Source organism: Poecilia formosa, unplaced genomic scaffold (assembly GCF_000485575.1).
Source record: "Poecilia formosa unplaced genomic scaffold, Poecilia_formosa-5.1.2 Scaffold441, whole genome shotgun sequence".
Taxonomy (NCBI): Eukaryota; Metazoa; Chordata; class Actinopteri; order Cyprinodontiformes; family Poeciliidae; genus Poecilia; species Poecilia formosa.
The window spans coordinates 475,913-489,866 of NW_006800380.1; the positions used below are offsets into that span (position 1 = coordinate 475,913).

The 13,954-nt window shown below is 41.8% G+C and overlaps 1 protein-coding gene across 2 annotated transcripts in view; it reads right to left on the minus strand.

The window, feature by feature from the left end:
• zfr (zinc finger RNA binding protein) overlaps positions 1-13,954 on the minus strand; it is a 97,775-nt gene that overhangs the window by 79,113 nt on the left and 4,708 nt on the right. For both annotated transcript variants that reach the window (XM_007577440.2, XM_007577442.2), the window contains exons 3-5: positions 12,403-12,682; positions 11,864-12,002; positions 723-950 (exon numbers count right to left, since the gene is read on the minus strand). In XM_007577440.2, coding sequence (XP_007577502.1) covers positions 723-950; positions 11,864-12,002; positions 12,403-12,682 — 647 coding nt within the window. The remainder of the gene's footprint in view (positions 1-722; positions 951-11,863; positions 12,003-12,402; positions 12,683-13,954) is intronic.

A 13,954-nucleotide genomic window follows, 5' to 3' on the forward strand; every position in this document is an offset into this window, starting at 1 on the left:
GTTGGTTTAGACATTAACAGCTGTATATAGAGTTATTACGAGGGAAGAATAAATTTACACAGACTACTTTTCATTGTGTCAAAGTGTCATTTTGTCAGTGTTGTCCTATGACAAAATTTAGTTAAATATCTGCAGAAATATGAGGGGTGTACTCACTTTTGTGATACACTGTATTAAAGTCAAAAACTACTGCACTCGACAAAGCTTTGTCAATTTAAATAATACACATTTCCCTTGAGCTGAATGTAGAGTCATAGAATATATCAAATCACAGTCATCCAAATAATAAGTATGTAAAATATTCCAATTGTCCAAAAATATAAAAAACACCCATTGCATATTATGTTTTAACACCTTAACATCCTGTCATGCCAACAATTTTAGATTTGGCCTCTTTAATCAGCTTTCACTGAGTTTGATACCCAGATTCGATGTCCACTTTAGTGATTGAGTTGATGACCTCAGTGAGAGCAACAATCAAACTGTGTTGATAGAAAATAAAGAAAACATAAGACAAGAAAAGGCAAGTTAATCAGAATCAGTATCATCGGTGCAACACTCTTTAAATATCCCACTTGCAGGTTTTCCTGATGAGGTGTAGCCATGATACAGTGTGGTCCCTGACCGTCTCTTTCTTAGGGTCTTATGGCTGTGGAAAACCAGGTCAGAGAATCATCTTTACCCAGACAAATTGCATAAAATCCAAACTGACAATCATTTACCAGAGTAGGTGACAGCATTGGTGCTGTATGTTGGGCTTTGGGAGTAAGAGGGAACAACTGAGGCTGCAGCAGCTGCAGCTGCCACTGGCTGAACACTGGAAGTCACCGGGAAGATGGAGAAGGTGGATGAAGCTGGACTGGCAGCAGCTGGCTTGATGACAGTAACCTGGCGATTCTGTTGGCTCTGGGTGTAGGATGTTACACCTTGACTATATACAGCTTTGGGAGCTACACAAAAAAAGTTATATAAGTTTAATGTATACCTTAAGTCAAGATTATCATATCAGATTTAATGGGCTCAGCTACTATTTGTGTACAAAAAAGCAGACAGTAGAAAGCACAGTCTAGCTCAGAGTAGCGTTGCAGCAAATAAGTCAGTAGCTGCATTTCCATTAATCATAAAATTGTGCAAATTGACATTTTGAAATAGCTAATGAATACATGCCAATTTTGAAAAAAAAAAGAAAAAAAAAAGTTTTTTTTATTTTAAAAAATTGTTGGCAACACTTTGACGGGTTGTGAATAAGACCGTCATGACACCATCATAAACATGACGTAACACCTGTCATAAACATGAGCAAATCTTTATAAATATTTATGACTCTTGTCCAAGAGTCAATCGGTAAATCATGACACTTAATATAAAGTTGACATTATTCAAAATGTCTTTATGACAACTTAACATTAACCAAGAAATCATGATCTGACATAAATTTATCATAAAAGTATTACTGATTAAACTTTAAAAAAAATATGTAGCTTTATGTTAAAGCTAAAGTTTAATCAGTAATACTTTTATAACAAATATATATCGGATCATGATTTTTTGGTTAATGTCAAGTTGTCATAACAAAGACATTTTGAATAATGTTAACTTTGTATTAAAAGTGTCATGATTTACCGAATGACACTTTGACAAGAGTCATTAATATTCATGAAGACTTACTCATGTTCATGACAGGTGTTATGTCACGTTTATGACGGTGTCATGACAGTCTTATTCACAACCCATCAAATAAAGTGTTACCAAATTGTTGAACTGGGATAAGGTATTTTTTCCCGGCCATATTGAAACAGTTGTATTTTGCAGAACTGCAATGGAAACACTTTTTCACCTCACACAAGTTGCGTGATCAACAGTCCAATGTTACTATTGAAGAAGATGACGAAAAGTCGCAAAGTAGCAAGAGGTGATATTTTTTGTTTTGTTTTTTCCAGACAATGTGCAGCTGGCTCCACCAATGACAGCATCGCACAGTCATTCCAAAGTGTTGCAATGTGTTGGGTGAAATCTACGTGTGACAGAGTGGACATTAGAGGTGATTGCACCCCCTCCCTTTTCTTACTTTGTTTTAAAGACTGCACTTCTCCTCAGTCTCGGGCTGGGAGATGCGTTGAACTGCAGTTGCAGCAGATCGCCACCAGTGGGCACTTAGAGCACAGTTAGTGCTCCTGACTTTGCGAGCCAACGGCAATTTAGCATAGTAACTGCTGGTCAGCGGAGGTGCTCACTGTTGCTCTTGTTTCTTAACAGGTAAACATCAATTAGCACTATTTGTGTTGACGGTCTCTTATGGGGGAAGTGAGCTGGATGGAGTGGCGAGATATTTGTGTGGAGTTTTTGGTTGACCATTTTTTTGTTTTTTTTTTTAATTTTTTTTTTTTGGGGGGGGCCATTGGCATTTTGGTTTGTTACGGGTTGTTCGGGGAGGCGCTCACTGTTGCTCTTGTTTCTTAACAGTGTTCAACAATAAAATAACCTGCATAAAACCAAACTAACTAAGTGTGCAACAAAAATTGGTGGCCCATACGGGGATCAGCGGTGCTTCAGGAAAGATAGAGAGACTGTGGCACACCAGCGATGGCGTTGGAGCAACTGCAAGACCAGTTGAGTGAGGCCCTGGTGCAGGTGAAAGTGAACCACCTACAAGAGGTGTGTTCATATGGAAAAGTCTCAGCAGAAAATCAGACCAGAAAGCACAAGCTGATCAGACTAATAAATGCAGCTGTAGGTACAGTGAGAAACAGGATGTGGCATGTGAATTCCTCAGCAGATTAATATCAAAAGCTAAAGAAGTGAGTGAATGAGATGTCACAGATGGTTGATGATACTGTGAATCTGCTTTTATAGGTTTGCAAGAACAATATGCAGCATTACAGCTAAGTTTCCAGGCCACAACAAAGAAATTAGAGGGAGAAATGGCAAAATTGGAAAACAAAGTGAAAAAACAGCAAACATCACCACTTCCAACACAACCTGCCAACCCCTTTGCAGCACGTCCACCAGAAGTTACAATAAGAAGAGAGTTTAAAATTAATGGCCAAATTGGAGAAAGAGGTCAGAGACAAACTGTCCTATTCAAACCAGATCCATCAGACTGAAATGGGCCTAAAAAGAAATCACAGTGAAGTGGAGATCATAGAGGCTGTGGTCAGAGCTATTAGCCCAGGTTTATCCCTCTGTGATATGCTAGAGCAGTGTTTTTCAACCACTGTGCCGCAGCACACTAGTGTGAGTGATCGTCAGGTGTGCCGTGGAAATGATCCAATTTCACCTACCGTATATTCCAGGATATAAACTGCTACTTTTTTCCTACACTTTGAACATGCGGCTTTTCTGTGGATTTTTCTTCAACCACCAGGGGGCTCTTTAGCAGGAAGTGAATCATTGGAAGTCAAAATTGGAAATCAAAGAAGAAAGCGCTAATTTTCATTTAGAACAAGCACATGCTAGCAGCAGGCACGACGGAGAAATGTTTTCAAACTCATATGATGCAGCTTCTAAGTTGAGGAGTATTGATCTGGCAGTACAGGAGGGAAATAAAGCCGCTGCACATAAACTCGGCATGAACAAAACCGGATTTGGAGAAGGAGAACTGTGTCCTTAATATATCCAGCAGTTATTAGGACGCAGCCCTCTGCTGCCCTCTGCTGGGTCCTTTTGGAAAACCGAGAGCAGCAGAGATGCCAGCGGCCTTGTAGCCCGGTGCGGCTGATATTTGTAAGTTTCCAGAGGAGGCGGGTGAGGGGGGGGTTCAAAAAAATTTGAAGGTACGGTTTATAGTATGGTGCACTCATAGTCTGGAAAAGGTAAGGTAATGTAATTGTATTTATATAGCACATTTTCAGCAACAAGGCAATTCAAAGTGCTTATGGTAATTGGTCTTAAAAGATTTTTTGAAAACGAATTAATTATCTGCAAATAATGGCATCTTTGACTGTCTCTGCTGTAGTAGTGACTAGCGGCGTAATCATGTAATTTTATTATCACTAGATGGCAGTAGGTACAGAGCATTTTACATTAAAACAAGAATTAGTGATGCATGAATGTTAGTACATTCATGCATCACACACGACTGTGTTGTGGCTGTTCAGGTGTATTTTTGAAGTGGACATGTTAAGTGCAATTTGAAATAAGAAATGTAAAATATGATAATATATTTTTGTGTTTATTTGATTCCTATTCAAGAGACTTTGATAAGAATTACTATATAGTAATAGTAAGTTTACTATTACTATATATCCAGCAGTATATCCAGCAGTTATAGTGATAAGAATTACTATATAGTAATTCTTATCAAAGTCTCTTGAATAGGAATCAAATAAACACAAAAATGTGTTTATTTTATAGAAACACCTATATTACATATATATGTAATATAGGCGGCTACAGAGTATCTTTGTTTGCATTTTTGGTTGGTGGTGTGCCTCGGGAGTTTTTTCAATTAAAACAATGTACCTTGGCTCAAAAAAGGTTGAAAAACACTGTTCTAGAGATCAAAACAGACCTTACTATTGCACAGCTGCGTACAATATTGAAGGGACAGTACAAGGAAGACAACTCCACTGACTTGTACCATCGTCTAATTAACATTACACAGGATAGTAATGAGTCTCCACAAAATTTCTTGTTTAGAGCAATAGAGTTAAAAGAAAGATTGCTCGCTGCATCTAGAGAACCTGGTTCAGAAGGGGATTATGGCCCAGAACTGATTCAAAAGAAGTTTCTGAGAGCAGTAGGAACAGGACTTATTAATGATAATGTTAAACACCAGCTCAAGAACTCCCTGGATGATCTGACAGTTACAGATGATGTACTGATAGCAAAGACTAATGAAGCAGCCAGCATTGAATGGGAAAGGCAACAGAAGTTCAGGAGCAACAATAAAGATCTCAAAGTGATGGAGGTTAGAGCAGAAGCACAGTCAGCTCCCAAAACAACAGTTGGAGCAATTTGGGAGCAAGAACAGCCATCTTCCACTGGGATAAAGAATAAAACTGGAAAAGTGCAATCATCTGCCTCTCACACAGAAACTGAGCTCTTAGACGCCATCAGACAACTTAAAAGTGGGATGCAAGACATCAGGAGACTGGTTAATGACTCTCATTTACCTCTCAAGACCAAGTCGGAGACGTGGCTGTAAACATTGCCAGGATAATAATAGGAGAGTTTTGTTGACCATTGCTTCAAATGTGGACAAAGTGGGCATCTATCACATGGGTGTAGATTTGTTAAAAACACATCAGATAGGCCCGCAGAAGCAGATATGTCTGTGAGCAGTGTGACATCTGTACCAGCAACAGGAGATGACAAAAAGGAAAATGGCCAAACAGAAAATGGACACAAGCTTACCACTGACATCACACACCATTCAGAACCTAAGTGTATGGAAGGAGTGAGACACGCAGCACCTGAGTTAAATGAGAATGTTAGCATCAACCTCCTCTCCAGTGGCGGAGCTAGACTTTTAAAGTTGGGGGGGCCAAGGCTATCTCGAGGGGGGCAGCAAAATGAGAATGTGTGACGTGCGGTCAGGGGAGGCAGGTGAGGCAGAGCCTCACCTGTCATCTTGGAAAAATAATATATACTAATAAAGCCATTTATATTGCTATTTTCACCCTGTGGTTTGTACTATAAAGTATCTATTTTTTACTTAGCTTAACCAATTCTGATTTTTTTTTCTTCAAAATTGCTGGATTTTCGCATTTTCCCATTCAAATGCTTGGAAGCGAAGCCGGTGAGGCAGCAGCGAGCTGAGCCTCACCTGGGATTGCGCAACCTCTCGCAAACTGCACTGGCTGCCATTCTATGGGAGCAAGTTCGTCCTGTCTGTACGCCGGCAATAAAATGACTAAAAAACATTTAATATATGGACTGATTTTCCATAATTTCGCTTATGTATATAATGTACAGTATTTTTTTTGTCACCGACTGTGTTTGTATCGTGTTTTGTGTGTGGAAGAGCGATCAGAAACGGCAGAGAGACTCGAGGTGAGGCAGGCAGTTCTCTTGCCTCATGGCAGGGGGCGCTCATGATCCCAGATATTGTGACTGCACAACTGTAGAGTAAGATGCAGTGAGATAGCCATGGAGCTAGCCATACAGTAAATGAGTAAAGTACAGCGATATATTTGTTTTCTCCTCTCTTCCGACGTAAACATGAAAGATTTCATTTCTACACTTAAACAGTTTTCTAAAGTGGATTTTCAGTTGAATCAGGAGATAATAACTAAAGGAAGACCAACACCGGAACTGAAAGTTTTGCTTCGAGACAGTTTGATGATTCTCAAACGGAGTAGAAAAGACATGCCGAGGATAGACTTGGCTTTGGATGAACGGATACTTTCGTGCAGAATTAGCGGTGCATGGATTTCATTGATACATAAAGGTAAGACAGCAATAAGATGTTTTTTTTAATGAAATGGGCGTTTTGTGGGCAGTTTGTATGTCTAAATAATTCTGTAAAGTAGAAGCGGTAGCTAATCTACCACAGCAGTTATTTATTAATTAAACATTAAGCCTAAAACATACTACCACAACAGACCAAATGTTCTGTTCTGTGTGGAAAATTCTTGAATGTTTTTTGGTGTTAAATCCTAAAACATGAAGTGGCATTGTTGTCAGTTGCTATGGCATCGAGTCTGCGTAGCTTGACCAATACAGATCACTTTGCTGTGGATCATAGCACGAAATCTATACCTACATTTCTAAGTTTCACTGAGTTAACGCGGCTATGGATGACATGTAAAAGATTAGTCTTTTTGCCCTCCAGCGTTGTATGCCTGCGCGAAATTTCCGTACGTCCAATAACATGCATGGTGTCCAAGTCATAAGTCAGTGCCTCACCAGCAATGAACCTCACATCACTGATTTATTTATCTTTCTGACCAGGAGCTGACAGCATGTCGAAGAGTTATGGACCGGACGCTTTGGAGTGCATTGCAAACCTTTGGTAGAAATGGCATGTTTAATTCCAGACCAGAGAAAACTAAAGAGAATCCAATGTTGTTAATCCATTTATAGTCTAAACAGAGGAGCTGGCAGTTTGTCTTGAGGAAATAAATAAAGGTGCAGAAGAAGTTAATTAGACCGCAACATGCACAGTCTGCTGCACAACCAATGCGGACGCCGCTCCACCGCTGCGAAGAATTAAACTTAACTCACCCTGCGGTTTTAGCAAATGGAGCTGAAGACATTACCCTCCCACGCCCAGAAGGAGATTGGCGCTCAGGAGGAGCGCGGCAGACGTAACATCTGTCCGTTTCGGGGAAGCAAACCACGCAAAAAAATCCTAGTAAAGCACACGACTGGAACGCACAGGGAAAAGCACAAACCCAAAATCTGGTCCGGGTCGGACCAGAATTATTTGTCTGATGGTGGCTGGGGCATCTAATGAGTTTGCATTTAATGAGTTTGCAGTACACAGAAAACCTAAAGAGAATGTGCAATCAAATTGTGTTGATCTACTTATTGTAGTTTAAATAGAGGAGTAGCAGCTGACTGTTGAGGAAGCAAAGAAATTATAGTGCACAACAGATGTCCATTAGAAAGAAACAAGCGCAGTACGCTGGACAGTGATTGTGCATAAATGTTCCACCGTTATGCTCCAATTAGTGACACATCAAATGACAAACGACAAATAGAGCTTACGCTAATGGTGGTCTAAAAACGAAACCAGTAAAAACTTAACTGAATTAATATCAGATTCCCTCCTCACCCTCGTCTTGAAAAGAACAGAGAGCAGTCTGCTGGTTTCGTGTCCAGACTGTGATAAAGCATAGCTGTCCACTTGGTGTGCAGACAGTTTCAACTTTATGCACAGAGAACATCCCGGAGCTCACTATCGATCAATATAAGAACAATTTCTGTCAGATTATTACCTCTGATCTGGACGCTTTAACGGACCAGAGACTTTGGAGTGTCTAGCGCAGCTGATCTGCTTTTGCAGGGTTTTGCAGGGAGTGAGTGCGGGGTCAGGTAACAATTAGAGTTCTGCCGTCTTCTAATCACTTCATTTGGTGAAATGTTACCCAATTTCAAAAACGTTCTCACTGCACAGAAAAGGCTAAATGTTCAGTTTGATGACTACAGAATGGAAATAAGATGATTTTTTTTTGACGGTCAACAAAAAACTTTAGCGCAACCTCTGCTCCAAACTACAAACATTGTCACCCCCTCTCCCTTCTTCAGTTTTGTTGTTGTTGTTGTACGGTAAAACACTTATTGGTGTTTTACCATCACCACCTAGTATGAGGAATGGTTTAGCCTTCGAGTTGCATCACAGTGCAGCACAAGAGAAATATCCAGCAGATCAGTATCAGCTTGTTTTTACGGGTTTGAGTATAATGGAGGCTGGCATCGTGCCTGATATAAATCTATTTATATATGTCACCACATGGACTTATATAAAGTTTTATACATTTTCTTTTCATATATCCATTATTGTTTTTCTTCTTTAGATATTAGGTTGGCTTAGAATGATTCCAAATAATGTATAGGAATGACCCGGTGCTGTTACATGTCAATCATTGGGGGGCACCTGAGGGGCCAATCAGATGTCCAGGGGGGGGGGGGGGACCGCCCCCCCAGCCCTCCCTCTGCCTCCGCCCCTGCTCCTCTCTCCATCACAAAGAGACAAACTGCTCAACTTGATTGGAAAGAAGTGTACCATTATCTGCCTGCTGGATGGACTGGAAACCAAAGCTCTATGGCAAGGGTGTCCAGTTGGTTCTCGAGGGCCGGCATCCTGCACGTTTTAGTTCTCTCCTGGTGGTACTAACAACCTTTCAGCTTGTCAGTGTTCCTCTTAGGCCTTCTAACGAGCCATCATTTGATCCAGGTGCGTTAAACCAGGGAGAGAACTAAAACATGCAGGATGCCGGCCCTCGAGGACCGACTTTGGGCACCCCTGCTCTATGGGATACTGTATCACAGGTCTGCCTCATGAGTGAAAAATGGAGAAAGCAGAATCTCCCCCATGTTACTATCACTGGCAGTCTCTTCTTGGCAGTGACCAAGAAGAGACTGACACATTCCCCCACAGGGTAAATCAAAAGTTAGAATGATTTGCATGATTAACTACTTTTTGATGTATTTTAGTTAGAACAGATGAGTATCCATGGTTTTGAAGGTACTTTAACTTTTAAGTTAAAGTACCTTACTCTGTGACATTACTCTGACAATGTGACATTAATAGGAGAAACATGTCATATTTTCGGACTGGGCACAGCATAGCATCTCTTTGAACATTCATTCTGACTCCTTCTTAGAAGTTCTTTATTTACATCAGTGGTCCCCAACCCCCGGGCAACGGACCGGTACCGGTCCGTGGACCAATTGGTACCAGGCCGCGCAAGGAATAATTAAATACTTCCGTTTTATGTATTATTTGAGTCTGGAGGATCTTTTATTTTTGAAAATCCTTTAACCGGATTCTCTCTGTTACTTGCGCGCCAACACTGAGCCCACAAGCAGCAAAATGAGTTAGAAAGGCCCAGAGAAGAGACAGGAGAATGTATTTATCCTGGACCGAAAGGCGAGTCCCACATTACAAGCCCGCTCTGCATAACATGCGGCGACCGGCTTGCTAATGAGGCAATGAAGCTTCAAACTGCTTTCGCCATGTAGAGACCAAGCAGGCTGTGGATATAAGCAACACTTCGAGTGTCATTGTCTCTCATCACTCCCAGATGGGACCGTCTCATTGCAGAGAAACAAGCTCAGGGCTCCCTTTAGTCATTATTGCGAGTTAAAATTTTCACAAAAGTAAAAGCTTCATTTTTGTGGCGCATCTGTGTCTTATTTTGAAGGGATATGTAAACGTTACCATAGCGACCAGAGTCAGAGAGCATTTGGGCGAGAGGAGATGAATAGAGCTTGTGAGTCTTAAGTCTAGTTTAGACGGCGAGATTTAAGAATTGTAGGCCGATTCTCCAATCCTCTGTAACCACACAGAGCTGATAAAAGTACAACAGGTTGGATCAGTTCGTCTGTCCAGCCACACGGCAGGAGCAACTATGCTGTACTGATTTGGAGGTGACTACGTTTTTTCATAGTTAACATTTTTAACTGAGTAAACATAATAATATATAATAATGACCTTTACATAAATAAAAATTTCCACATATAATCTCCGATATCCATCGGACTCTCAGTTGCGCGATATGTCAGCTGTTTGGGATTCCCCTCTGTTCTGACTTCACCGCACTTTCTGATTGGCTACCTGTCACATTCAACAGGCTGTATTCTCGTTCCCAGTCAGGGAAGGGAAAACCCCACAGGCTGCGATAAAAGGGCCAAGACAACCCAAATTGGGTATATTCAGGCTTTAGCAGGAACACCAACATGCATGCAGAAGCCTTATCTGACGGCCCCCCGGACCGCAGCAAAATTTCCAAGTCTTGACCGGTCCGCGGTAATAACAAGGATGGGGACCACTGCTTTACATGATTGTAAAGCATCAAAACAGCATGTTTACTGATTTATTTGCTGTAAAGCTAGGGTACCTGAATGTCGGGACGACATTTCATTTTTGAGGGGAGGGTGTGGGCTGCACAGTGGCGCAGTGGGTAGAGCCGTTACCTTGCAGCAAGAAGGTTCTGGGTTCGATTCCCAGCCCGGGGTCTTTCTGCATGGAGTTTAAATCGTCTCCCTGTGCTTGCAGCTTCCTTCCACAGTCCAAAAACATGACTGTCAGGTTAATTGGCCTCTCCAAATTGTCCCTAGGTGTGAGTGTGTGTGTGCGCGGATGGTTGTATGTCCTGTTGCCCTGTGACAGACTGGCAACCTGTCCAGGGTGTACCCTGCCTCTCACCCGGAACGTTAGCTAGAGATAGGCACCAGCACCCCTCCTGACCCCACTAAGGGACAAGGGTGTAAGAAAATGGATGGATGGAGGGGAGAGTGTGACAGAGAGGACATAGAGATGATTGCACCCCTCTCTCTTTTCTTATTTTGTTTAAAGACTTCTGTCTTTCTTATGTTGACTGTGCTCTTAAGCTGCACTTCTCCTCGGGCTCGGGCTGGGAGATGAACTGCAGTTGCAGCAGTTCGCCACCAGTGGGCACATAGAGCTTAGTGAGTGCTCCTCATTAAGCGAACCAATGGCAATTTAGCATAGTAATGGCTGGTCAGCGGAGGCGCTCACTGTCGCTCTTGTTTCTTAACAGTGTTCAACAATAAAAAACTGCGAAAAACACACTGACTTATCATTTAGTGTGCAACATACGCCTACAGTTTCCCCAAAATGCCACATACGTAGCCACTCCCAAGCATAAGGGCTGTTTCGCTCCAACTCCGGCCATCCTCTGATGAGCGCTAGCACCATCGCTGAATTAAGAATATATTTTATGTAACTGTTTACATTCATTGCTGTTATGATTATTAATGACTTATCAAGTAAAGCTTATTCATGTGTGATTTTAATTTCATGTCTTATTTAATGGAAAAACCACAATTGCAAAATTGTGTTTTTCAACATCGGCAGAAAAGAGACAAAGATTTGCGCACATTTTGTAATGGAAACACAGCTAGTAGAAAACTATACCAGAGACTGTTGCTTTCTCTTCTAAAATGAAAGAGTAAATTGCTGAGTATTAATGCTCACAATATGCAAAATGGCTGGAAAGAGACTGTCCCATCTGTGCTATAGTGAAGCACTGAGGTGATTTCTAACTGAAGCGATTTCTTCTTACTTAGATTCAACTACAGTGATGGAGAGCTCAAACAATCATCTCTGGTCAGCAAAGAAAACAAGTGTGTAGCTTACATGCAGAAACTGCTGAATGTACATTTTCAAGGGTGATCAAACAATTATTATACATTGAGAAATGTGCATAAAGAGCATAAGGAGCAAACATACCTGTCTGGTAGTAAGAGTCTGCAACACTGGGCTGCGGCTGTGCAGCAGCAACAGCTGCTGTAACAGAAGGCTGCTGGTAGTACTGCTTACTGTCATAAGCTACAGCTGAAGCCGTGGAGCGGACATATGAGTAAGAGTCCTGCAAAGAAAATCTGAATTTTAAGTCTGGTTGCTTATTTTCTTGTTCCCAGAGAAATGTCTAATAGGTTTGTTGTTAACCATATCCAACTCTGAATATTAAAAAAAAATCCTAATTGGAAAAATCTGATGGTTTGATTATGAAAGTCTGCAATAAAGCAACCCAAAAAGGACAAATGACACCCAGTGGAAAAATAACTCATCTAAAAGTCAACCTACTGTATTTGAATATCTGAAAATATAAAAGACCAAACATTTATACAAGTGCATCAAACTTAAATGCAGTTCTTGTATTTTGTAAATTTAAAAGCTCAATATTCCAGTTCAATAATTTCATTCATCTGGTATCCATCACATCAACAACACAGGCGGCCCAGGAAGAGGATGTGTGTGTTGGGTACCTGGTAGTTCTGTGAAGTGACTGGTGGAGGGGGTGGCGGGACCTCCGCCTGGCGTTGTGGGTAGCCATAATCATTGGTAGTGTGGGTTGGTTGGTATCCTCCATAAGCGGCAGCAGTTGCAGCTGCCACAGCAACAGGCGCAGGCCTTGCTACGGCAACGGCAGCTGCAGTGGGTGCATAGGCTGCTGCAACAGTGTGTGCTGCCACAGGTGCCTGATGAACTGTGTAACTGGCCACAGTGGTGGGGTGAGTGTATGCTACCCCTGCAGCTGGCTGCTGGCTGGAAGGACAACAGGGTCAAAGGTTAGCTTCAAACACAGAACCACGTAATGCTAAAAGAGGCATAGCTAACAGAAAAACCCAGAGGTCTCCAGTTTACCTCAGCTGTTCCATAACAACAGGGTGATAAAAGTGTTGCCTCCAAGCAGGGTTTTCCCCAGTGTATTATAATATTATAAGCCTGGCGGCCCGCCATGCTTTACTAGCCTCGTCACCAGGCTAAGCGTTGCTTGTTTACGTTACAAGGGAAATAAATTTTTTTTTTTTTAAAGCCAGGCTGCAAGCGTCTCTGTTGCTCTCAGCATTTCACTAGCAAAGCAGATTTATCCTTAAGGATAGGTTTATAACAGATAGGTTTATAGTTTATGCATTTAAAGCCAACAGCGTGTGAACTAATCACACAGCTGGCGCCTCTGCGCTTTGCCTCAGCGGGATCACGCGCGCCTCCTTTCACTCAAACTGGACACAGGCTGACCTGTATGGATATTTACATCAAATTACTGTGAGGAATTATGATCCTTTGGAGAACTCTAGGTCAGAGTTTAAAACCCGCCGCGTTAGCTCTGGTTGCACAGCTTTATGTGAACCACAGGAATAACTTGTAGCGAATTCAGAGGTGCGCCTTGTGGAGTGGTGAGAACGATTTATCTTGTGAACAAACAATTATATGCGGCGTTTATATCTCAACACGCTGCCCAGCGTGTGGCTCTGTGTCTGTTTTCCCTGTAAAGTTTATGTCTGTGGTCCCGGTTGGCCGGAGCATTTGTGGATAACGAGCAGCGCTAACCACTATCATGCAGGTTCAGCCCGGTGAGGAGCTTTCGTGCTCTCCTCAGAGTCACACATCACGCTGATTTTATATTATTTTATTGTTATTTTTAGTATTATTTTTCCGGTTACACGATGCATCAAACCATATCAAATGCGTCGTCTACTCAGAGTTAATGCGCGCGGCCGCACAGAGATCTGAGAAACTCGTGACCGTCAAGCACGGTCGAGTCCCATAAATTCGACCAACCAGAATAGTTTCTGTGACGATTAAAAACTCAGACACAAAATGGAACAACTACTAAAGCAAAATTTCCCTTTTGTTGCGCATCTCTGCACAGTGCAGCGGATTTGCTCATTGTGCATTGTCCAAGGCTGCATGAGGCCTTGCGCAGACTTTGACCTAGGGACCCCTATAGCTGCTAAAATCATCAGCACCTCTAATAGCTTCTGTGTTAGATTTAGTGAAATATGGGAGAAGGGAGTAGTTTAATTGGCCAACCTA